Source organism: Lytechinus variegatus, chromosome 3 (genome assembly GCF_018143015.1).
Source record: "Lytechinus variegatus isolate NC3 chromosome 3, Lvar_3.0, whole genome shotgun sequence".
Taxonomy (NCBI): domain Eukaryota; kingdom Metazoa; phylum Echinodermata; class Echinoidea; order Temnopleuroida; family Toxopneustidae; genus Lytechinus; species Lytechinus variegatus.
In genome coordinates, this window is record NC_054742.1 from 34,663,214 (window position 1) to 34,691,072 (window position 27,859).

General features: G+C 34.5%; 1 protein-coding gene across 2 annotated transcripts in view; it reads left to right on the plus strand.

Moving 5' to 3' along the window:
• Positions 1-24,682, plus strand: part of LOC121410853 — a 76,814-nt gene extending 52,132 nt beyond the window's left edge. For both annotated transcript variants that reach the window (XM_041603198.1, XM_041603199.1), the window contains exons 18-19: positions 9,306-9,397; positions 24,349-24,682. In XM_041603198.1, the coding sequence (XP_041459132.1) occupies positions 9,306-9,397; positions 24,349-24,493 (237 nt within the window). In that variant the 3' untranslated portion in view covers positions 24,494-24,682. The remainder of the gene's footprint in view (positions 1-9,305; positions 9,398-24,348) is intronic.
• Positions 24,683-27,859: the final 3,177 nt, after the last annotated feature.

Consider the following 27,859-nt stretch of genomic DNA (forward strand, 5'->3'; position numbering starts at 1 on the left):
ATTTTGAGACAGCCACAAGACCTTTGTGACCATGAATGTTCAACTTACAAGACTTTACTAGATGCAAGGAATTCCCCTTCTCTCATGTCAGAAGGGAAGAGAGAGAGAGAGAGAGAGAAGGGGAGGTAGGAGTGCAAGAGGAATGACACATGACATAACAAATCATAAATATTCTTATGGTAGAAGGTGGACATCTGGTAGACTAAACCTGAGGAATAATTACTGGATGTAGGTCGGCCAGGGTAGTATAACAAGTGTATCTAGTAGAGAAGAGGAAGTTATGATAGCCCCTGGTTATGCTGGTACGTTGACTGCAATTATTATAGGTTTGTATGTTCAACACTAAATCCATTCCACACACATGTATTGATATTATATGCAATTGTGATTTGGCAGTATAAAACAATATGTTTTTCATTGTTTTATTTTTACCACCTTCCATTTTTTTCATGAAATATTAAACAATTTCAATTTTATTTACTTACAATCAAGTTGATTTATTTAATCCTGTCTTTTATGTTACTGTTTAATTCTATAATTCAACTTTATAAGCCACTAATTAATAGATTGGATGATATGCATGCAGAAATATATCATCAGCATAGCAAGTGTAAGATTTGGAACTATGACAGGTGTCATTTTCTGATTGTGTCATAAACATAAAAGACTAAATTTAACGTTAAGTTATTAGTATTTTTCTCTAATTTCAAAACTGTTGTGAAAAGGGCAATTGAATTATAGAATTGTGTAACATGAATTTCAAGTCCAAAAGTAGTTCAAAATTTAAATTAGGTCAATCAGGTAGGTGTCAACATCCAAAACATTAAAAGTCATATTTTGAAACTATATATGAAACACAAACTATGAGTATCAGATATCACAAATCATTAGGTCACAAAGTCATGGTCATGTTTGTTTTTTTCAAGTAAGTAATATTTTATGATATTCAATATAATGTTAATATTTTGAAATTTTACCATAAATTTACCAACTATATTTTCATATATATATATTGTGCACCATGAACTATAACATCACAATTTAGAAAGCCAAATTTCCAGGTTCTAGAACGTTACTGCTATTTGGAAATGCATAATGGAGTCCATACCACCATGGATGCGCTACTTGCTAGATAAAAAGAACACAGAAATTTGTCTTATCTAAATAGTTTCCTGAAAAAGTAATTATCTCTTGTTAAAGTCATTAGATGACTTCAATAGAATAACAGTTAATTCAATCAGACATTTCAATTGCAGCTTGTTTACAAGTTTGAACAATTGGTATGTAGTGATTAGCAGATTGGTTTAATATCAAGGGGTTGCTAATGTTAAAAGCCTTGCCCACTGTCTCTTGTCATAATTAGAGTAGCCATAAGTAACCTTAGTATTATAGTCTCTTCAGACTATGAGTAAAACAAAATGATGGAAAATTAAAAGGGGAATATTTACTCCAAAAACAATATTGTCTGTAGAAAAATGGAAGGAAATTGGTTCTTGAAAGGTAAGTTGACATTCAGGCTAACCAACCATCAGCATGCGCTCACTAAGCCAGAATTCATGTTAGTTTCAAGCATATTCCAGATTCTGATACTTTTCATTAAAGATCTATGCTTAAACATGCTTTACATATTGTATCTCTATTCATCATTTAATATAAATGTTAATTTAGGAAAGCACATGTTGGTTTATGAAAAGGAAACATTAATAGTGTGAATGGATTGCTAATGAATGAGTGTTTATCTCATTCTGACAAGGGATGTCCTGGATGCAGTAGCATAGATAAATTATTAAACTACACAACTGCTCCCTATGGCTGCAGTGATTAGCAAGGAAAAGATAATGGTTGACCTTTTATATAGCCTTTGTTTAAAAGTTCCATGGAGTCAATGTATTTTCAACTGCACTAGTGCAGCTTGATGTATTCTGGTTTTGTTCCAGTTTACTGGTATTTTCTCCAGTCTTGAAATCTTGAACATTATTTTATATCACTTCTTTTAATTATTGTGAGCTCCACTTTCTATGGCCTAGTGTGTCCGCCACTTCACTGAAAACATAACCTCAAAGACACAACATGATGCTCCTCCAATATTTGCTCCTGTCTTATCTCAGAAGGCACAGGGTCAGAGTTAGGATTGTAATACAGTTTTTTGTTCAGAAATAATGTAACAATAATGATTAGGGTTTATTTAGTTTGGGAGGTTAGGGTTTATGCTTGGCTTAACATGCAGATTTTACATCAGAGCAATTGTCACTAGAGCAAATGACATGGAACCCAAAGACACAACCATTTTAATGATAAACATTGTTAGTCATCAACGCTTCTGTTTTTCTCTCTCACAGTCTATTGCTCTCTAATTTAGTTGTGTCAAATGATTAGTTTTACTTTGTCTGAGTTGGCAATCACAGTTCAAAGTACTTTGTCACCTTAACCGATCCATCTACACTGTCTGTTTTATTCCCCTCAGATTAAAACACAGTCTGTATCAATACCTGGTGAAATTCATATGCTTTCTGGGTGTTGTGGGTGTGGAATATACACCCACCATCCCACACCCCTTGCACTAGCTGAAAGCCTTGTTCACATGTGAAGTATCATCTGCATATTTAAGAACAAGGGCTTAGTGTGAAACATTTAGACTTTTTTTAAGAAATGATCAGTTGGCTGAAAAAAATATTGCAAAATGCATAAAGTAGTCATTTTATTATTTGTGTGATGTACACATGATATTTTAGAAGAATGCAGTGCACTGTTTGCAATTGATTTTGCAAACATTGATATTTGAAAGTGCTGAAAACAAATTATTATTAAGGCATTCATATACATTTTGTGTTTGGAAGATGGTGAAGATCTTAGCCAAAACAAAAAACATTTGTATACAGTTCACAGATCAATGCTAATCAATTATGATGCCTTTTTTAATTCTTTAATTCTCCCTTCATCTGAATCAATGGGGGTAGTTTGAGGGGAGTAAGTTACCAGATTTACATACATATATGTGAGCAGTAATCATTTAGAACAAAAATAGTCATTTATCGTTATACAACCTTTACATTGATTTAGACTCATTAAACAAATAATTAAGCATTTCTTATATCTTAGCTAAACAAGGAATCATTGTTTCAGCTGATTGGCTGCTTTCAAGTCTTGCTGATGGAATAAGAATAAATAGATTCCACTAACACTCATAAAACTGAGTAAGAATATTGGTATTGGGGTGAAGACTTGCATCGCATACTGCATTGCAATTGTAATGGCATATTTATGTCAATAAATTAAAGAGCTGAGCAAAGTACTTCCTCAGTTTTCACCCAATGCTCATCAGACTGGACACAGAACATACACTCTAAATTACAAGGATTTAAAATTAATCCAGATCGGCTGTGAATAGTGACCAGCCAAATATTAGATTTAGATTCAAACCTTGATGATTTAAATATAAATCTAAAAGATTAGAATATAAATCTTATGAGATTTGAAAGTTAATCCTTAAGAATTAAAATAAATTCAAAATTCGGCTGGTCACTATTCTCAGCAGATCTGGATTTATTTCAAATCCTTAGAATTAAGAGTGTAGTCCTGGAGTGAAGTAGTGCAAGACACATTGATAATGTTGTTGGGTATTGCATTATTTGGATTATATTTATATATGTTTTTGAAATAGGACTGTCTTGAAAGAGGGGGATATAGTTTATCATTAGAGGGTGATATGGATCCTCATAAAAAATAACTAGTCATTTTATTTCAGCTAACAGGGCTAATAATTAGTACTAATGGCTAGTTCTTTTATTACATATGAATCCATGTATGGTTTTGAGATCAGGATTGGTTTATCAAATACAATGACAGAATGACACACATTGATATCTTTCATATAAAGACATATAATACCCATCATTTGCTTAGCAGTAGAATAATTACATAAATTTTTCACCAGGCCTCTTGTGTTGTATTTTAGAATGGTTCCAAAGGTTCCGCTTGTGTTTAATTTTCACAAATGCCTGCCATGGTGGGTATTATTTTTCACTATTGTTTTATTGATATCCATTTATCATTTGATTTATAGTCTAGTGCTGAGCTGTAAATGAAAAGTATCATGTCACTTTGATATCATGATATATTTATATACAGCCACATGAATCAATTTCAATCATGTGTAAGTACATGTAAATAACAGTGAAGATGTCACCATCGTTTTTCCCCAAATAATGGTGAATGCACAATAATCTCCTCAGATATGTTTGTGCCATTTTGGAGTGCTTTGGCAAAGATAGCTTGGTAATTGTTGCATTAATGCCTAGATTTACATTCTGTGATATTGATATACCTGCTTTATCCTGGGATCTCCTTCTGCATTCCATTGAGAATAGTGAGTCATATCAGGTAATCACAATGGGCCCTGTTTGGATTAGAAATCATTACCCCATTTCTGGTGCATACAATAGAATAAAGAGAAAAATAGACTAGTAATCGGTGCAATAAAGAACGATATGAGAGACAATAATTTTTAAACTACCTTCTTGTAGATGACATAAAGTCAGGGAGGGGGTCAAAATATTTGAATCTCCCTTGTGATGAAATGGGGTTTATTAGCCATCTTTGATTTCTAAGAAATAGTTTCAAAACAAAAATTAACTGCAAGATGTTTGCTCCCAGTGTAAATGCATGTGAAGTGTACAATCCAGGGATAAAGACAAAATGTGAAATAGATACTTGGAATAGGGTCGATGTGTTTAAAGAAGAGAAGATTGCAGAATCACAGGTATCAAATAGAGTCCCTCAGTGGGAGACGCAGCAACACGTATTCGTTGACTCAAGACACCAGGTGTGGTGTTGGATGCTTGTTGCTAGTAAACTAACCCTATATGAGAAGATGCCTGTTTGTACAGGCTGTGAGAGAAAGTGTTTCACTCAAATGTTCGATGTGTGCAAATGATATTTCAGGAATTTATCAGTTAAAAGATGTTCCTGTAAAGTTTAGATCTTTGGTAGATATGAAGTTAGTATTAGATAAAAAAAAAGGAGTTATATTTGTTGGCATTGAATTTTGAAAAAGACAAACCAAGACTTGTTATTGGATCATGTTGGATTCTGCTAATTAGATAAGTACATGGTTGAATAGATTAAAAATAATTACGAAGAGTACCAACACGTTTTGAGGGTACAGAAAATGAAAATAGGATGAATGAGAGAATGATGGTGAATTTTGTAAAGTTTGAAAACATCAGAAATTTATTTAAAGAAATGTTTGGAATGAATGGGAATGAATGAGAGGATAAGCAGAATAGACAGGATATAAAGAGAGTTTGTGATTAAATGAAAAAAAATATATAGATAGCAACATATTATGTAAAAGCCAATATTTTAGCATAAAAATACTTTCTATTTCATGATATTCAGCATATATTGACAGGTCATGATTACATTTTGTTTAATATATGGAGAAAAACTCAGAAAAGAAATAAACTTTTAATAGGAGAAGGAGATGTTGCATAGAAAAAAGAGACAGAGACTGAGGATAGAGAGAGACTTACAGAAAACAGACAGTCAGAGACAGAAAGACCAAGACAGAAACAAGAGAAAGTGAGATGCACAGAATTACAGAGAGAGAGAGAGAGAAAGAAGAGGAGAGTGAGGGGGAGTGGGATTGCATGGTGGAAACATTGTTGATTGGATTCATCAAATCCTTTAAATGAATGGTATGACACCTCATTAGCTGATCTAATCCAGACCAATCTCAAAAGATTTAATCTTGTAATCGTACTCCTCTGCTCGTCAAACCCAACAATCGTTCACATTCCGCAAAGTGGCAAGGATGTCTCACTTATTAGTGATGTGTTTGTATGTTCACCTGCGACACATACTAAGCTGTGTTCATACTTCAAAGTAAAAGGACTTGTGTACAGGGTAGGTCTATGTGTTTGTATGTTCATCTGCGATAGATAGTTGTGTTCAAACTTCAAAGAAAAAGGACTTCTGCACTTGTTAATCATGTGACCCGCAGCACATACTAAACTGTGTTCATACATGTACTTAAATGCAAAGGGGTCCCATATTAACATGTTTGTGTGTTCACCTGTGACACATACTAAGCTGTGTTCATACTTCAAAGTAAAAGGACTCGTGTACAGGGTAGGCCTATGTGTTTGTATGTTCATCTGCGATAGATAGTTGTGTTCAAACTTCAAAGTAAATGGACTTCTGCACTATAATCATGTGACCTGCAGCACATACTAAACTGTGTTCATACATGTACTTAAATGCAAAGGGGTCCCATACTAACATGTTTGTGTGTTCACCTGTGACACATACATGGACAAGGGTACATCTTTTGAAGTATGTTCATCAGAGACACATATATGTACAAAATCATTTTTATACTGTAATAAAGGCCCTTTTCACTTTATAAGTAACATGTTTGTTCTCAGTTTGTAAATACTCTTTCATGGATTATTCTCACACAAGTATGTTAAAAGAGCAATGTTCATGACTTGCTCAAGGTCGCAAGTGACTTCGCAGAAATTGGTCGACAATCCTCACTTTTGAAAGACAAGTAAGTTAACCACTTCATTTATATTATGCCTGTACAGTGCATCCCAGAAAAAAGGAAACCGGAATTAAATGTAATTTTTTACCATCATAATTATAAATTTGTCTTCATGAGATGTACATCAATGAAAAGATACACTTTCCCTCTTTTATTTGAAGCCCATCTTAACGTTCATAATGCATGCATGACTGAGCTAGAACAATTCAAAGTGGTGCTAACAAATTTCAATTTGCTGTAGCAAATTATGAATTTGGGTGAGTTTTCTGGCTTTTACTGCTATGTATTCGGAAAACAAAGTTCATAACTTTAATATTCATATTTTCATCTTTCATATGACACCTCGTGCATAAAATAATATTGATGCAGTGTCAAGAAACAGTTGCATGAAAACATGCTTGATTTCCAAATTATTGGACAGATCATTGAAACAAGTATTTTCAACAAAGCAACAGACAGTGAATGTGTGGTGAGTGTGATTTTATGGTTGGCCTGAATGTTATGTATGAATTCATTTTGTAAAACTTGTATTAAAAAATGGCTTGAAATGATGAGACAAGGCAGGGGCGGTGGAATGTTGAATGGGGGGGTGACCCCCTCTGTGAAATGAAACGATGAATGAAACAAATAAGAGAAATTTGAGATAAAACTTTTTACCATTGTAACATTGAATTCTCACAGCCGTAGACTCCAGTCCACAACAAAGGGCTTTCCTTACCCAGTCCGAACAGTATTCACTGTTAGCCTGTTGTCTGCTGCTTTGTTGGGGAAAACGAAGTGGTTGTTTTTCAACATTCAGTCAAATAGATAGAAATCAAGCATATTTTCATGCAACTTTTTTTTGGCCATGCGTCATTCATATTTTACACCTAAGGTCTCATATGGAATAGGAAAAGATGGATATATAAAATTTGTTTTCCCAATAGTAAAAGCCAGCAAAACTCACTCAAAATCGTAATTTGTTCGTGCAAATGGAAATTTGTTACCACCACTTTTCAATGTTCTAACTCAGTCATGCATGCATTATTAGCATTGAGATGGGTCTCAAATGAAAGAAGAGAAGTATATCTTTCCATTCATGTGCATTTTATGAAGCAAATTTATGATCAAGAAATTTACACTGAATCAGTGGTTCCTTTTTTCTGGGACACACTGTATATTCAACTGCAGGTTCCATGACATTTGCTCCGTTGACAATTGCTCCAACGGAAAATCTGCATGTTAAGCCAATTCTAACTTAAACTTATCCTTTAATTTGAACTAAATAAGCCATAATCCTTATCTTTACATTCTTCTGAACTAAAAACTCTATTACAGTCCTAACTCTAAACCCATGCTCTCTGAGATCGCAGGAGCATTTGTGTCACCCACCACCTGATACATGTATTAAAATCTGAAATAGAGAATCAGATGAAAAATTAAGCATTGTTTTAAGTGTTTTGTGGAAGTTTATCCGGGTACTAAGTTTGGAAAGATTGGCACTGTATTTTTTTTCTTGAAACTGTCAACACAGACTGTTTTCTAAAATAATGTGAAAATGGTACAGAAAGGGATATCATGGAGTGTATCAAATACCTTTAAAGACACCATCAAATAAGATATGTAACACATTCAAAGGATTGTAGATGTTATCAGTCAGATACAGGTTGATAAATAAAAATACTAATTTACTTGAAATTCAGATGAATTTTATTAGCATCCTATGTATGTCAAAAGCGGCACAATCTTATAACAAAAAAGAGGACAGACAAACTTGCTTCTAAATGTTAAAGAAACTCTAGCTGATGAATTAACTTTAATTTTAATTTGATGTACAATACTTGAATACTATATTTTTATAACGATTAAAAATTGAAAATATGCATACCTTTAATTTCATTTAAGTTTTAATTAATGTGATATCTACTATACAATCACTGAGAATGTTTACAGAACTTTGTTTTAGAAGCTACATGTAGTTACCTCAGTGTGCCTCTATTACAGTGCGTGCCAATAACTCAGGCAACCTTGTCACTATCAATACACTGTATCTCTTCTGACATGCACATTTGAACACACCCCCTTGAAAGTGGAATATTTGTTAGGCCATTCCAACCATGTTAGACTTGTCATCAAGGGTAAATCCCCTAGCCTGATTCATTTGGATTAGGCGTAGAACGGTTTGATCCATGAAAAGTGTGTCAGTCCCGCCCCCAGCAGTGAGCTATTGTTTTTGTCCTGCACCTTCTCTGAATTTATTTCTTCAGTAATGCCTGGTTTTATTTAGGAATGGGTCTGTGGCAAGTCCACTCCTAATTGGAATTTGGTGTAAAAATTTAAAGTTTAACAATACCACTGAATTTCTTGTATCTGCCCCCCCCCCCCACCCTCCCTATTATGACTGTTTAGCTGATGGATGAGGTGTCCATGAACAAAGTAATGACAAAGGTGGAGATGATTTGACCAAGTGAACAATTTAATAGTACCTTCTGGATAGTCTTGGTTTTAAATGAATTTGGATATGTCAAAGGGGAAAAACAGAAGTTCTCTATTCAGACTACAGAATGTTTTCCTGTTTTATAATACCAATGATTGCTTTAAAATTTATAAAATTTTGAATGGATTGAATCCATTAATGAAAAATAATGCTGATTCTGGCTCAGTTTTATTAATGTTAGAGTTCATATGTTGTTGTTTTTTCATTCATAATCCATTCATGTGTATATCACTCTCTCTCTCTCCCCCCATTCCATTGTTCTTTTCCACCTCTCATTCTATACAGGCTCTGATGTTCAGCCAACCTTATATCATATCCACTGTTTCTCTCAAGCTACCAGATCTAAGCACAGATAATGTTACAGAAGACCAAGTCAGGTAAGTTAGATCTTTGTGTGTATTGATTTAAGAATAGTTTCAGACCCCTCCCTCCCCTCAAATACAATTTCTTCAAAAAATAGATGAATGAATGAATGGATGGATGATTGGATGGATGGATGGATGGATGGGTGGGTGAGTGAGTGAATGAAAGAATGAATGAATAAATGGATGAATGGATGATTGGATGGATGGATTGATGGATGGATGGTTAGATGGGTGGGTGGGTGGGTGAGTGAGTGAATGAAAGAATGAATGAATCAATGAATCAATCAATCAATGAATCAATGCATGAATGAATCAATAAATAAAAAATGATGATTAAATGAATAAAAGAAGTGAATAAAAATAATAATAAATGAAAATGATAAATGAGTAAATCGATATATCAATTTGTTAACCAATCAATCAAATAAATATATGAATAAATAAGTAAACTTGAAAAATAAATAAGTAAATAAAATTCAGTAAAGGAATGAATGAAAACATTTATTGATCAATTAGCAGATAGATACATGTATTCTTTAAATACTTCATTGATAATATTATAAATCAGTGAAATAGATAAATAGGTCAAAGATAAGTTATTAAAATTTTCAAGTGAAAAATGAATGTATGATACCTGTAAGAAATGTAATAAGAAAAAATTATGAATAAATGGATGAATAGTGAAATAAATAGAAAATGCAAATGAAATAAATAAGTTATTATAGTCCATATTATTAACTTAAGTTCTATATGTTCATGGAAGTAAACATGTAAGCCCTACAGAAGGAAAGAATGCTTAACTTTGAAGATAATAAAAAATTGAGCTCATTTTACTTTATATCAAAAGCAAAATAAAAAGGTACTCAGAAGAATTCAAGAGAAAGTATGACAGAAAATGGTGAGGAATGCAATCATTTAAAGTTGAATGAAAAATGAGCAACATTCTTTCATACTAGTGAGATGCTTGATTTTTTAAAGGTCTAGAAGAAGAAAAAGGTCTTTAAATATAATGTACATTTAGCAAATTTAGGATTTAAACATTTATCATTTTGTATTCTTTGCCCGTTCACCAAACTTCCACTAGAATGCTTTTAAGATCTTAAAGGATAAATAACATAAATGATTTTCATTTTCATACAAAAAACACTAGAGGGTGAATAAGAGAATATCAAATCCCTTTAAGCTATTAAAGCAAATTCAGGTTGTCTTACACTGAAAAGATGTAGGATTCGCTTAATGTCATTCCTATCAGTTGTGTTTTGAAGTTTGTTTACATTTTGCTCATTCAGTCTTGTACATGACAAACAATTCCGGATCACTTTAATGTCTTCGTTTGTTCCCCCTGGATGTGAACATGGATTTCCAGAAGTAGGCTAGAACGACCATCTTCTACATTGCTTATAAACAATCACATGTATATACTTCATTAAAGTAATGTTCTTATGGAGTCAGTGTGGTGTCAGGAGTTTCCCTGTGGATTGATGATAAACATCATATTAAGAGGGAAATCAATTGGCTATTGTCATTGAGGAGAAGTGCTCTCTTTCTATTGTATGGAAAAACATTAACATAATGCTGATCCATGTTGTCACATCATGAAACTACTGAAACATCATACGACATCAGGGTAGTTTTATAAAACCATTTGGAAGTAATAGATGACTTAAGGCATGAATGACTAATAAGCTGTCACAAAGAAATGGGAGTGAAGTTTATATAATTCTCATCAAATTACAATCAAAAGCAATCTTTCAAATCAAAAGCTTGTTTACAGCAAAAACTTTAACCTAAAAGGATTTGATTTCAGATTATTGAAAATCTGATCAAGTACAAGACAGGATCACTTGTCATGTGTAAAGTTGCGTGTCCCTCATGAACAACTGAATGAAACCTATCCTGATGAAATGACATGCATACAAAATAAGCCAAATTTAATGTTGATAATGAGTTTTAGACAAGTTATCAATTCTCATTGGGAAGGTTTGTCTTATCTGTCCCTTTGTCACATTCAACAGATTGATGGCCGGGTGTAGAAGAGCTCATTACATGATTTCACTAGAAACACAAGCAAAGAAATCGATGAGAGTGGAAGATTCTCGTTCTATATATTTGCATGTATATACGTATCTGTAGGTGGCTCCTGGAGCCATTTCATTTTCAGGTCATCAATCTGTTCATTCCATTTTCATTTGTGTGATTACTCAAGAACGGTTTGAGGAATCAACATCAAACTTGGTTCATGCATGCAAATTGGAGGAGCAATGATCTGTTTAAACAAAGGTTGTTGTTTTCCTGAAAATATCTTGTAACCTAAGACCTATTTGAGGACCCATTTTCAACTTTGGACAGGTATGCTCATGTGAGTAACGATGATGATGACGATGATGATGATTTGGGGGTCATAAGCACAAAGGTCAAAAGTCACAGAGGTCACTTTAAAAATTTTGATGTTGGGTGTAATTGTAGAAGCATAAATGTCACCTGCATGCAGTTGAGAATCCATCTAGTCTTTGAAATCAAAGAGATTATACTTAATTTCAAACATGGAACTCCCTCAAGGATTCAAAATCATGTTTGCCCTTTTACAGATTTTGTGATGTTTGATTGATATATGTGTTTTCATTTGGATATCTAAATGCAGAATAGTGCCAGTTTATCTTTGATCATATAAACTCACCCATACTGTTGCAATATTGACCAACTGAATCATTGACTTTGGCTTGATATAATGCGACTAACAGAAACAAGAAAATGTGCAACGTTGGTCTTATAATATGATCACCTTACCTGTAACCTACGCCTGACATTATATTTGTCAACATAAAGCTGGCAAAAATTCTGGTTGCCTTTACCAGAAGGAATGTAATTGAGCAAATAACTGCCATTGATGAAGGCAAGCTATCACTTCAAAGTCAATTAAGATTTCTTTTCAAAGCAAAATTGACAAGATAATATTAATATTTAATTGTCATCAAACAGTGGATGACCGTAAACAAATTAAAGCTGAACGACACAAAAACTAAATTTTTCATAGCTACCTCCCCACACAATTTGAAGAAATTACCTGATATTCAACTTGAAATCGGTGATCTTCGCTTTACTCCTTCGGACAAAATTAAGAACCTAGGAGTATATTTTGATAAACATATGACTATGAATGATCATATTTCCACTGTATGTTGTATTGTCACATATCATTTGAGGAACATAACTAGAATTCGTAGGTTTATTGATCAGTCAACTGCTAACCATGCCATACGCTCCCTTATCCTTTCTCGTCTTGATTTTTGTAATGGTCTTCTGTCTTCAATACCATTGTCTCACATTAATCGTCTCCAGCACCTTCAGAATTGGGCTGCCCGTATTATCTTCGAAGTCCGCCATGACACACCTCCTGAACCCCTGTTATATAATTTACACTGGCTCCCGATTAGACAACATATTATTTTTAAGTTACTACTCCTTGTATACAAATCACTCTATAACCAAGCTCCAAAATACTTGTCTGATTGTTTAGAAATTTATGTCCCAGGTAGAAGAACTAGATCCTCTGAAGACCCACTTAAATTAACATATCCAACAAAAAGAAAACAGACTGGAGATAGAACATTCACTGTTGCATCCTCTATGGAATGGAACAAGCTCCCTCTTGCAATAAGACAATCCCCAACAATCAAGTCTTTTAAGAAGTCACTTAAAACTCTCTTGTTCTAGGCAATTGCCTTCATTTAATATGTCATTCTGATTTTTGTTTGTATCTTTTATATGTTAATTGAAATTGTGAGCGCTTTGGGCCATTTGGGAAAAGCGCGTTATAAATATTGAGTATTATTATTATTTAATTCAGTTCAATTCAATTTTATGTTATTCCATCTGTAGATTCCAGCTTACATTTTAGATATAACATGTTGTCAATATAGTAGAGATAAAGTTAAAAGTGGAGGGATTCCACATATGAGCAAATTGCTTGTAAGCATGGTCCCAACATACAATATGAAATTAACATTGACATTATATAAACAAATTATATGTACATTAACAAGACATGAATCCCGGTGAGCACACACCCACCCTCACACTATATAGGGAGAGAAAATAGAGAGAAAGATTAGGGGGACAGACAGCATATAATTTATTTGCTTTATATTTGAAGATGGAAATGTCATGTTAGTCAATCAAGTTTGTGCTCCTGTATTTGCTTTTCTTACATGTGGATAAAGGATACCTTTTTTAGCTTATAAGTATGCTTATGGGTGGTACACAACGTATCATACTTACATTCCATGCAAAACTCAAGGTAATGTTGTAATTCTATTAAAGAACAATTAACTTCAAAAATTTAGCAAAATACAGAGCACCACCTCCTGTTATTGAATGTAGTCTGATATTTACCAATTATGCAACCACACGTGCAGATTGCAAAGTGTTCCTGAAAGAAATACTTCTGTTTCCATGTTCCATCTTGATTTATTTGCCTTTTTGGCATCTACTTAAGACTATCAACTGAAATTCAATTGGATATTACCGGATAAAAAAAAGTATATATTTGACACTAGAAATTCAGTGTACATCACTTCATTTTTTCCCCTAATCTTGTAATATCTCCAGTTTCACATAAGAAGAAAAAGCAGTGACAACATGAAATCATTCATATTATTTTCTGTCTTGTTGATAAAATAGCAAAGTGTGAATAATGATGTGGTCACATCATAGAATATATTATGCTATTGATATCGGCAGAAGAGATCATACATGGTACCATAGGATAATCCCACTGTTACTCTACCTGTAGATTAAAAAAGATATATTCTCTCATTTCAAGTTGTAGATCACAGTGGCATTGTGCTTTTCTCTGTAAACCTACACCTTAAAAATCATCAAGAAAATCTTTCAAGATTTCCGTGAAATTATTCCCATGCTAATTCTCTCATCATCACCACATGATTGGTTTACACTGCATGCCGTGGAATATTTTCTATTCTGCATCACATGGGAAGGGCCAGCCACATAAAAGTCAAGAGATAAAGCAGTTAGACATAAAATAAGCCTCTCTAGAGAGACTCCATTTGTCACTTGAGGGGAAATCATTGCCGTTTATCGATCGTGTTCAAAGCTTGACAGTTTGGAAGTGAGCAGCACTTTGTCTGAAACAGGAGGTGTCTGGCACAAAGTCATTTAATCTCCTCTACCTTCTCCTCCGCCTCATCATCATTACCATCATCATCACCATCATCATCATCATCACTTTCATCATCGTTGCCATTTTCACACATCCAAGATCCATAATATAAAGGGACAGAAATTGATTGCATAACAAGTGGATTTTCTTGCACACTTCATTAGCAATATCTACTTCACTCTGAATCCTGAGTTGATGCGTCAACAGTTTTACCTCCTCCAACAAAAATCCACCCATTGATTCAGAATCCTTGCATTCTATTTGATTTTAGTGCTTTTATTTTTAAGAAAGGGTATTTGTATTTTGTTATGTTTTCTGAAGATAAACAAATATGAGAGTTCTAGTCCTATTTGGCCAACTGACAGAGCTGTAGCTTAAGGTCTATTCTTATCTTATTTCTCAAATGTTGTATTTTTTTTTCATCATGCACAAGTTTTAACTACATGTACATGTATATGGATGGAGTTCTTGTAATTAGTATTCCAATATCCATATAATGATCTACAGATATGCTAGTATTGATTAGCGTTTGACAAGGATTTGTCACCACTGATCGTGATGGTTAGTATGGGGATGTATAAAACCATGCCCATCAAATATTTGACAATTCTTTGACTAGATAATGGATTAATACTTAAAAATGCACAGTATGAATGATGCTTTTTTTCTAGCAACTAGGCTAAAAATACACATTGTGTTTGATCTACTTTGGTCTTTAAGAATGAACACATTGAATGTCTTTGCTCGTGTTATGTGAAAATTTTCATCATGATACATCATCCATCCAGGCGCACTTTAGTTCCATAAATAAAAAGGAAATGATTTTTCTGAAATCTGATATGAAATATTAGACATTACAAGTTCCTTCTCTTGTTTTTTGAAATACAGTCTTAAAAAGTAACATTTTATGATTTTGTTGTTGTTGTTGTTAGATATCTGATTCCAGGCTTTTGGGGATCTATAGAATATACTGATTTTTCATGTTTTGATATAATGCTGACATAGTTAACATGGTAAGGATATAAATTAGAGTTTCCGATCTTCCTGTTCACAAAAACGTGTTCAGCCCCCAAATTTACCATACTTGTGAGCCAGCAAAAAGACTCTTTGAAACGATGCACAAATTTCTTGCCTCACTTCAAAAGTTTTTGGATTTTTTCTTTCACACAGCAGGAATATTTCCATGATCTTGAAGAAATGGTTGCCAAAATTCTCAAACTTTTGCATCATCCCTATTATTGACTGATGTGTTTGCTTCAAGAAATATTACAATTACTTTGCTTTCATACTGGCTAAATACCAGGATGGTCTTTTATAAATCTTTTCACAAGTTACACCTGACTAATATGCACGATTTGAATACGTTATTGGATGCTAATTTAGATTCTCGACTTTGTAAATTAAAACTCTTGTAGTTACCAAGCATCTAAATGTACCTTGTGTGCCTGTAACAAAGTTTGATTAAGGTTATACAAAACTACTCCAACTTGTTCAAAATTGTAAGTCATTTAGTACAAAGAGTCAGTGCTGCGTATAATTGTCTTAATTTGCTGAACTTAAAAACAGATTTTTAAACAGTCTCCAGATTTTTGTTATTAGGTTGGTGTGAACGCACTAAATATGATTATAATAATGTGACCGTGATGATCATTTGATATACGGAAGAGAAGGGTAAAATGAAAAAAGGAAATATCATTCTAAAGGTGTAGATATGATTTCTTAGTAAGTTATAGAGTTACTCCCCTTAAAACATTTTTCTTCATTGGGATATCAAAATACGGTCAAATTACTGTAATGTACCCGACCATGCATTCTATTACTTATCGTTCAATAGTGTTGCCATTTTTATTATAATCAGAGAAAAAAAAATCCAAGGCAAGCTTAAAGAAAATGTCTAGACCTTGTATATTTTTACATTGAGATGACACTCTTCTTTTATGCTTAATGATTTTATAAAGACCGCTATTGCTTATCAGCCTCTGAAGAAATTATACACGTTTATTATTTTTTTCTACCACCTTTTTCCTATGTGTGTGTGTTTCTCATTTTATATATTTTAATCTCGGTTTATCCATCCTCCCCCACTCTCTATCTCCCAAACAAATGTCTCAATCTTATTTTATTCTTGAAATAATTGAATAGAGCCTCCAGATACGGCTTGAAAATTAATGGCTTTTCATCTTTTTAGTTTGTACCTTCCGATTCTTAAGGCAGGTTTTAGTGTCTTACGGTTATAGACGTCTAATGTAAGCTTCGGCGTTTGCTCAAACTTATCCTTTTTCGTGAATCTGATATTGACGTTTATAAGATGAATACAATCACATACAAAGAGAAATGCATTATCCTGATAATTTAATTTAATATCTGTCTATATGGTATGCCACTATCCTTCATACTTAGATTCATTTTGTGACGTACCTTTGGCACGTAGTAGGTCAACAAGTGCAAGGACAAAGACTTGCTTTCTCTCCCGCCCTTATATACCTCCTCTTAATGTCATGTCCATGTCTCCCCTCACCCCACCCCCTCTCTATCTCGTATACATTCGTAATTCCGAAGCTTCGTTTTTCCGAAGGTTCGTTAATCCGAAAGCGAAATAAGGTTCGTTGTTCCGAAGGTTCGACAATCCGAAAACGAAATGAGGTTCGTTGTTCCGAAGGTTCGTTAATCCGAAAACGAAATAAGGTTCGTTGTTCCGAAGGTTCGACAATCGGAAAACGAAATGAGGTTCGTTGTTCCGAAGGTTCGTTAATCCGAAAACGAAATAAGGTTCGTTGTTCCGAAGGTTCGTTTATCCGAAAAGGAAATGAGGTTCGTTTATCCGAAAACGAAATGAGGTTCGTTGTTCATTTCGTTTTCGGACTAACGAACCTTCGGAATTACGAACCTCATTTCGTTTTCGGATTAACGAACCTTTGGAATTACGAACCTCATTTCGTTTTCGGATTAACGAACATCGAGGCAGCCATAATTATGGTTACTGTTTTAGTGACATGTGATGGGGGGGTAACAAAAGCTTGAAAGAAGCTTTGATACAACGTATTTCCTTGTTATTTTGTTCTCTATTTTTCACAGGAATTTTCCCTTGTACTCCTTACATATTTTCCAACCAATTATCGAAATGTGCCATTCTTGCACTCACAATTAGCCACAGACGGGGGAAATTATGAGCTTTGACCTATCATTTTTATCCACCAACTTTCGAGGAGGGCAACACCACGTAATTGATGAATTCATTAAACAATTATATGGGTCATTTCTTACATGCTCTTAAAGCTTAATTGAAGAGTGGCAAAATGAACAATTTCTGATTAAACTGAATTGACTTAATGATGCAGAGCGACGTTCGTAAAAAAAGAAAATTTAGATTTTCACACATACATGACATGAGACCATCTACTATTACCAGCTTGAAAGTGTACAAAGACTCCACACTGCATGTGCTGCAGTGGTACTCTGGAATATGTTAGCCGCAAGGCAGTGATTAAACGCTGAGCTAATCATTTCATTAAATGAACAAGTTCCAGTCAATGGGTTCACTAATGGTTTTGACAGTTAAACAGAGCGTCAGGCACGGTGTATGAAATTCGGGGCTAATTTGGCAGAACGACGATAGATCATTGCCCTTTCTTTAGGGCTGGTATTCTACTGAACTTCATCCGTGAAACAATAAATGGATCGGTCTAACAGCTAATTACAAGTACATTCGGTATGACGTTCGAGATCGTTTTTTATATTTTTTTCAATCAGAGGGGAAAAGGGCATTCACCAAAAAAAGTGACGAGAACTTACGCTCCATTCATTTTGTCAGAGCAATGTATATTGTAATTGTCATAGATTTTACACTCCTTACTCTTATCTATCCCTCTCAGTGATCTATCTTCAGTTTATTTATTTGAATTTATTTATACAGGATAAAAACATGATCAGCACAGCTGTTTTACATCGTAGTCCTGATACAACAGGTTAAAAATTTGAATACATAAAAAAATCATCAAATAGATTAAGAAATAACAAATACGATTCTATTTAACAAAATGACTGGGGATTTCATGATGGAAAGCTACGAAAAAATAAAATAGTGATCTAAATGAATTACAAGTTAAAACAAAGTATATATTAATAATTCACTAAAAGTAGAAATCAGACAGAATTAATATACAGGAGGTGAGAAAACAAATGATAAAAGAATAAGAATGACATTAGTTTTAAAAAAAGGCAGCTTTATATACACGTTTAAAAGATGTCGGCAAAGAGTTCCAGACTTTTAAAGCAGCATATTTAGACGAGAGTTTAAAATTTTCCTTTATGGGTTTTGGCAAGACTGCGTTTAAGGAGTTGTAATTTCTAGCATTGATACCATGTCTGTCAAGGTGCAAGCCCATAAATGCATTGATATGCTAATATACTAAAACAAAAAAGAATAATGCCAATCTTTTTCTTCTAATCTTAACGGTTTCCTAATCAATTTCTTCTTGCTATCTTGTTTGTTACTCGCGATTTCTACGATGGGCCGTTGTGTCGATCCGTTCTCCCTTCTTCTTGACCGTTTATTTACGTTCTTTATATTGTTTTTGTCCCCTCTCGGAGCTTGGTCCGTGGTCACGGTCACGTAGCATTCCCTTAACATCGCCATTACAGCGAAACATTCTTTCACACTTGGACTGTGTGAGTTGGGGTGTCCGATCTCTGAACAAGATATTTTGCCTATATTCTTTTACATTAATCTTACAAAGACCATGTCTAAGAGTGATAAATCTTTTTTAAATGACCCCCACACACACACCCACACACACACACAAAGTGAGAAAGAAATTCTCAAATAGTTTCGTTCATTCTAAGTCGTGACTGATTCCTGGAAACTTATCTTAATAAAATAGTAGACAAGGCAGCAATTAATACTGGGTCGTAACTTATGATTGCGTTAAATTGATCCCTTGCGTATACGATAGTCTGACCTTGCATTCCTGTTAATAACTATACATAAGTTCGAGCTCTGATAGAACGAGAAAGGCGTAAGTGCTTACACACGAGTAGTGGAGAAAAAGACAACAGTCGAAATTAGCAAGAGACGACAGAAACAGAGCGTTGATATAATAGCTAATAAAGTCCCAAAGTTTGGCCTCTCTCCGCTCACCTATAGGTGAGGGTTTAAAGGAAGTATGTCGTTCATATACACAAGTGTGCCCCCCCCTGAAAGTTGCAGTAAAATTCTTCTAAAGAGAATATTTGTGCTGATATTAGCTATATCTCAACCAATTTCTACTAGAGTTTTTGTTTTGAATAAAAATATTACTTTTTATGATTTTACCACTAGAAAGCTGTATATACAATATAGGGTTATAGAGTCAATCATAGTTTATAGTGTGTGTTCGTAGAGTTTATCGTAATTGAAAGCACATGCAAGGTGGGGGGGGGGCATTAATACTGTGTAGTAAGCAATACAGTTTTCTGGTTTCGATCCATTTGTTGCTTCACGGATGTTCGATTTTCTACGTTAATCAAAGCTTTAAATCTTTAAAAACTAAAGTGATCAAAATAAACGTTTCACATCAAAACCTTTAATAAAGAAATTTGAAAAAAATCTTGAGAATCCTGAGAAAAAAAGCTTAGTCAAGAAATAAGTGCAGAAAACTTGTTTTTCTCCTTTTCAGCATTACGTAATGGGAGTATCCTTGTTATTCACTCTATCTTTCATATTTGTACAGTACATATTCATCAATAATTTTGAAAGTAGGCTAGAGATAAGAAACAAAATTGGCAATATCTTATTCTATCATATTAAACCTGTAATTGCGACTCGGTGCAATAATAAGAATATACAGATTTCATTTTTGTGTTTGATTTTCTTCAGTATTTCCAGTTATCGGTGTTAATTGGGAAGTGTAGTATCGTGTCAGTAAACACAATAAGGTAGCCTTGTCATGTCTGATTGTGGGAGTTTTGTGATAGATCAATCATCAGAAAGTGTGTCAAAAACAAAAGGATTATTGCATGTTGAGAGGACAATGAGCTCCTTTTCGCTCTCTGACATATTCATTGTCTCGGATTAATTAATAACATGGGCTCATCCTACCCCTGTTTGACAGGAATCACTAGATTCATCATCAATTCATTACATACTGCAATCTCTTGTCAGGTCTATCCGTAACTCATCACAATTCGTTCCTTTTATTATTTGACAACTGATAATTACCGATCGATATCAATTCTCGCAGAAAATCAATAACTACAAACTTATATTAGATAGCAATAAGAAATGAAAGGGCGAGGCGTAATCTAACGGCATGTCAATTCACGTATTGTAAGCTTATATCGGAAAAGGAGTTTCATTAAGTTCCACTATAAGATTAACTATAATATATATACTAATTATTTCTTTCTTTTGATTTTCAACTAATAGGTTTAAAAGGGTCATTAATGAATAGCCCCCCCCCCGAAAAAAAAATTAAAAAGGGAATATATAGAGAGTGAGTATATATTGACAGAGAGGGGAGAGAGAGGGAGTGAGAGAGTGTGAGAGAGAAAAAGAAAGAAAATTGTGCAAAAAGCGCGTCAATTCAGATTCAACATTTTCATATCTAATGCAGATAGCAATACTAGAATGCCAAAATCATCACATTTCAAATTAACACCCTGTATTGGCCACATTCTGTTCACAGCTGGGGGTGAGGGTGATCCACAAAATAGGGTTCGCTTATAAAAAAGCAAAGACAAATAATGTTCATCCGAAGACGCTCTGTCGTTGACATGGTTGCCATCGACAAAACGAGAAAGCAGGAAAGAAAACAAGGAGGTTAACGAACCATGAGTCACGCCCGATTTCGCAATAGGCAATATGATCTTTTGACCCCGTAGATGACCTTTGACCTTATCATCCTCATGAACACACGTATTACTAAGTGATTATTTGTACCAAGTGTAAACACAATTGATGCAGCAGAAATAAAGAAATGAGAGCAATTTGAAAGCTTGAAAAAAAGGATGGACATGACCTCATATCATTTGACCCCATCACTCTCAACAACACACATAAAGTAGGCCTACTACCCTAGGATCGTTTGAACCAAGTGTGATCAAAATTGATAACAAAATAAAGTAATGAAAGCAAGTTGAGCCAAAACTTTAAAAAAGATGGAAAAACCTAATATCATTTGACCTTTGACCCCTTCATTCTCGTGAGTTTAGATGTGGTATTTTATTCAATGATCATCTGTACCAAGAATGAACATAACTGATGCAAATATAAAGAAATTATAGCAAATTAAACAAAACGTTTTAACATTTTTGTAACAGATTATAAACAGACCAACAGGAAAAGTGATTGGTCTCTGCCGAATTTCGTTTAGTCGAGACAAAAAGTGATTGGGGAAAATGTATCTTCATAATGTATTAGAGGGAACTAGTGTAGGACTTTGATTGACTCTCGGCGAGTTATGGTTGAGGAATGCAGCTATTTGATGATTATGACGATATCACTCTACATAAAACACCATTAAAATATTGGCTATGGCTCTCAAGGGGGAGGCACGTTCGGATGTGCCCCCCCCCCCCCTGGATCCGCCTTTGCCTTTGATGATATGGCATGTGAACCTATTAAAGTCGAAACACAGGTTCAATATCACAAAAGGTAAAATGTTTTTAGCACTGACCTTTATGAGAGGTCAGTGGTTTGGACTTCGGAGATCGTACCAAAATATACCTCAGTATACAGATATCAAAGATGAAAGGCCGTCCACGGTGTCGGGACGGTGTGCATGCAACCCATTCGTAAAAATATGACATTAATTTTGGCCCTATAAAAGACGGATTGCTGATGGTGGAAGCATCAGCAAAACTATAGTTGTTTATTTATTAAACCTTCATACCGAATTTAAAGAAATCCATTGAGAAATGTTGCACGAAAGTATTACCCATTGGTGAATTCGACGGGGTCCGACCACTTGACCGAAGGTCCGCGAGACCGAGGGTCCGCTAGACCGAGGGTCTGCGAGACCGATGGTAGACCGAGTGTCCGCGAGACCGAGGGTCCGAGAGACCGACTTTTTCCCTTCATCGGTTGCCGCGGTCGAGTGGTTTAAGACGCCTCGTTGCAGCGGCGTAACAGGTGCCTGTTATCGGGAAGGGGGGGGGTCAAATAATTCCCGGTAACTAAATAGAATCAGTGGCGTTGCTTGGATTTCATTTTAGTGGGGGATGGTGAGCACGCGAATCGTGCGAAACACGTACTGCGCGCACGAAACGTCTCTCTAGGGGGGGGGTGCACGGAGGGGGTGTTTCTGCTACTTACAGTATAAACGAACGATGCCTTATTTCAATGACACTACTTAATCATTAACTACTCATTTAACGTTTATTTTTATGGTAATTCTGCTTCATGATCTTGTGCATTTAATGTTTAACAAGAAAACTGGAAATATTATGGAAATACAAACATCTCATCATCTTTTCTGCAAGATGTCAACATGATGAGATCCGGGATCTTGTCATCTCAACATCTCTTCTAAAAGATGTTGACATGATGAGATCCGGGATCTTGTCATCTCATCATCTGTTCTAAAAGATGTTGACATGATGAGATCCAGGATCTTGTCATCTCATCATCTGTTCTAAAAGATGTCGACATGATGAGATCCAGGATCTCGTCATCTCAACATCTCTTCTAAAAGATGTTGACATGATGAGATCCAGGATCTCGTCATCTCAACATCTCTTCTAAAAGATGTTGACATGATGAGATCCAGGATCTCGTCATCTCATCATCTCTTCTAAAAGATGTCAACATGATGAGATCCAGGATCTCGTCATCTTATATTTTGCTATCAAGATGTCGACTTCCCGAGATAATTATCTCAACATCTCGGTGGCACTTTGAAGCTTCCATACGTTTACTGAATCCAAAGCGGCCTGGAGGTGCGGAGTACAATAAAAGTTGGTGTAGTGTTTAATCAAATCTTGCGCAGTTCTTATTTGGCGTAAACGGTAAATTTTGCTCTTGCAGTGGAGTCAATAGCCTCGGTATTATGAATGTTCTAAAATGTTTAAGTAAACCATTGAAAATGATCTGCAACGTCACGTTAGTCACAGTGACTTTTATCCCTTCTGAGGTATTAGCGTAATCGTTAATGCATGAAGCTTATTTTTATTCTTGTGTAATTATTTTATGAGTTTTGTGAACACACACACGTTGATGATATAGTGTTTGGTGTGTGGATGTTTTATATCCCGCGTGCTTCGATATTCAGCAACAGGTTTGATCAGTAAAAAAAATCAAATACACTTCTAACAGGAACTATCTTCATTATTTTGTAGAATTTTAAACATTTCTTACATATTTACTAATTTGCCTATAGAGTAAAATGTAAAATCTTGATTATTCTTTGTTGCTATAAAAAACGGGCAATGGTTAAATAGTTGTAAAATAAAATAGATAATGACGGCTGATTGTAAGTAATGCAATACTATTGTCTTATGATATTAATTTCTAATCATTTTCAATAGTTTATTTCATTTTTTTAATATCTATAGTATTTAAATATAAAAAAAAATGTACAGCAGAAAAAAAATGTTATTTCACCCTACCCGTTTAACCTTTTCCTACGCCAACGCACATCTTGTAGTCTGCGTCATGGGGGACTGTTTGTGTATTTTCCCTCGCCCAAATCGATAAGGTGACCGGGCACATTTCTCCTGGAAAAACCTTCTATCTTTGGTAAGTTCTAGTTCCTTTTATATAGTTGACCATGTCCGTTTTTACATATCTTACTCTTTTTTTTCCTTTCAGTGAGGAGATGGCACGGAGAGAGAGGGAACGTGTAGCGGAAGCGGCTAAGCATCAGGAGCTATTGGAGACGAGCTTCGCTGCGTCTCGAGCACGCCACGAATATGCCAAAGCTCACCCGGCCTACGCAGACGGCAGGATATTCTAAAAAGAACTGCTAAAACCGGTCCACTTTCTACACGAGTCACCATCAGTCGGTGAATTATGCATGAAATGCGAGGCAAACGGATTTTCACCCTAATCTGATGAATTTAAAACCCTGCTTTTTGTCTTCTTTAAAAGAAAATAATGTATATCTGTTTATACAGCATATATATATATATATATATATATATATATATATATATATATATACAGCATGTAAAACATCAACCTCTTATTGCTTTTAAAGATATTTTATATTGTTTTTCTAGAATGGAATCACTGGATTCCCCGTTATAATTTGTGAAACAGAAATGACGTATATGCTGTACATATTTTTACTTTATTTAATGTTCTTTACTATCATTATTTCAACAATCTATGGTACAAAAAGCTTTCTGCTGTGTAAGTATGATATTTGTATATATGTTAATTATTATGTATATTATACTATTGTTAACACATAATTTAAGACATTTCTTGAATGCTGCACACCATATTATATTGTTCTTCCGCATTTTATCGCACTTTTGCATCTGTTGTGATTAAGACATTAAAAAAATAAAATCTTCTTTTTTTAGTATTAAAAATAACAGGGAATCTCGTGTTGTGTCATTTTTAAGGCCATATTTTATTTTTTTAAAGAAATATGAATTTGTAAGCTAATACAGTATTTGTCCATAATAGTTGTATCATCTTCCATTCGAATGTTTTCTATTCAATATTAAGATGCATTTGAATGTAATTATTTGAAATAGCATTTGAGGAAAAGACTTATCAAATATTTGTTTATAATATTTATGCAAAGCGTTCTCCGCGAAAGGGTTATAGGATGTCGAATGATAAGTTTTCAAAACTTGGTAGTTTCTTTCAGAGGTAAAAGGCCATTCTTCACTTTCAAATTTATATTGCTTACGAATAAGCGTGTTGTATTAACCTGGTTAAGTTTTCCTATATCGCTCATGAAGTATTATACTTTTAGAAGGCATCCTTTACAATTATTAATTTGTGAATTGTTTATTTGGTTTGTTTTGTTTTCATTTTGTCAATACGTTTTGGTTTGATTTTTTTTCAATCTTAAATCTGAAAAAAAAAGATAATAGATAAATAACACATGTAATGATGTAAGTAATCGAGTCATGTATTTAGAGTCATTTTCCGGTAATTTTACCGCAATGAGCAATATTGCAAACTACTGTTCCTGCAGTTTCGACTTCGCTTTAGGCATTTCATCTCTGTTCAAATATTGGCTAATCGCCGTACTGATGGATTTTTTTTCTATTAAACTTTTATTACTGATAATGGTAAATGTGGGAGCATGAAAATAGTGTTCTCGCAGATTTATTTTTGTTTTATCACGTGTTCTTTTGAAGTTTGTCACTTGCGACTTGTTTCCCTGGTATGTGAAGAGACAATAGCAAAAACCAGGTCAGCTATCATAACAATCGTAAAGAATATTACGACATCGTTGGAAACTTCACCTATGATTGATCAACGTATCAATCACGTGTTCAGTCACATGACACCTCGACTATAATTGAAACTGTCACGTCGGTAGGGCCAGATGTGTTGACAATCATGTCTAACATAGAAGGATCCATTATGGATGGTTCGTTTGCTATCATGTGGAACTGATTACTCACTAGTTGTTTAAATGCTGTGCGCCAAATGAGCCATCGTCCATTATCCCCTTCTTAATGATAATAATCTCCTTCACTCTAGCTAGTTGCAGTGCAGTTGAATGGCGATGATGCGCCACTTTTCAACCGCGATGTTCCGGTGATGATAATGATGTTATTCATTGGTAGAAGGTCGTAATTCACACGCTGTATGACACAAGAACGACCTAACCGATGCTGGGAAAATGTTAACTGCCTTGATACGATATTTGTATGTTATGACGGCATATGATATTCAATATTGGCCTTTGAGGTGAAGTTAATATTTTGCTTTGAATACTTTATTAAAATGTTAATGTACCTGCAAATGAAATGAGGTATCTGTTTCAAAGACAAGTATTGATACACTTTCTTCGTTCGGGTCTTCCAGTGGGCGTAGCAGGTTCTTTAAACAAAAATACCAAACAGTCTAATTATGCCATGCACTTAACATTCATTTTTGTATGTTATCTGAGAAATTTGCCAAATATCACACCCCCTTACATTACATTTGATTTTGTTGAAATTTTCAGTGTTATGCTTGCTGTATTTTTCTCTTTGTATTCGCATCATATTTTTGTTGGGGTATACTTGTCCTTTCAAATCAGGTCAAAGGAAAAGTGTGACATCATGTAATGTAATAATGATATTCAATTGCATTTTCTCTTTTTATTCTCGTGTGCTCTTTTTATTTTATGTATTATACAACAGATGACACAAAATTATTTTTGAAAGGCTTCGGATTCCGTCCACACAGCTTATGCACAAATTATTTTATATTGTATATTTTGTCAGAAATAAAATCTATGTGCTGGTTTGCGAGATTGTATTCGGAAATAACCTTTCCAGTGAGCGCGCGTGTGTGTGTGTGTGTCAAAAAAATGCCAAAAATTGTTAACCATCCTTGTTGCTGAATGTTGGTTGAATGTAAATAAAGCGTCGAAATAATTATAGCACAAATAAAACTAAATTACCATACTTGTGTGTCTTTTATGAGATTATTTTTAACTTTGCCGTCTGTTATTACACTTTGAATTATGATGATAATAATAATAACGTTTTATTTACCCAGGGTAGCCACTTCAGTTAAGAAACTGCTCTAACAGCGGGCCCTGCATATCATAACATGTTACTATTACCCTTCTCCAATCTAAATGCTGAGCGCCTAGCAAGAAGGCAGAAGGTCCCATTTTTAGAAGTCTTTGGTATGACTCGGCCGAGGATCGAACCCACGACCTCCCGTTCATGAGGCGGACGCTCTACCGCTGAGCCACCATGCCCGAAATCTTGTCAACTTAAATCAAATCCAGTGTTCGAATTATTGATATGAGGAAAATCCAGGGCCCGCAAGTTAAGCGACTGATTGTAGAAGTAATTTTTGCGATTGATTACAATGGTATTATGTGTGATCAATAAAGTTAGTCCCACTGTGGTTATTGCTCAGCTACTCTCCAAATTACATTGATTTGAAATAAGTCCAGATCGGCTGTGAGTAGTGCTTGACCATGCAGTCAAACTCTTACATTTAGTTTGAACCTAAATATTAATCTTTGAATCGAAATCTTGTCAAATTAAATCAAATCCAGTGTTCGAGTGGCCATTATTCGCAGCCGATTTGGATTGATGTTAAATTCATAAAATTTCCAGTGTATGGTACAGGGAGGGTATTGAATGTTATTTGAACTGTATAAACAAAAGTGCTTAAAAGTATTTTC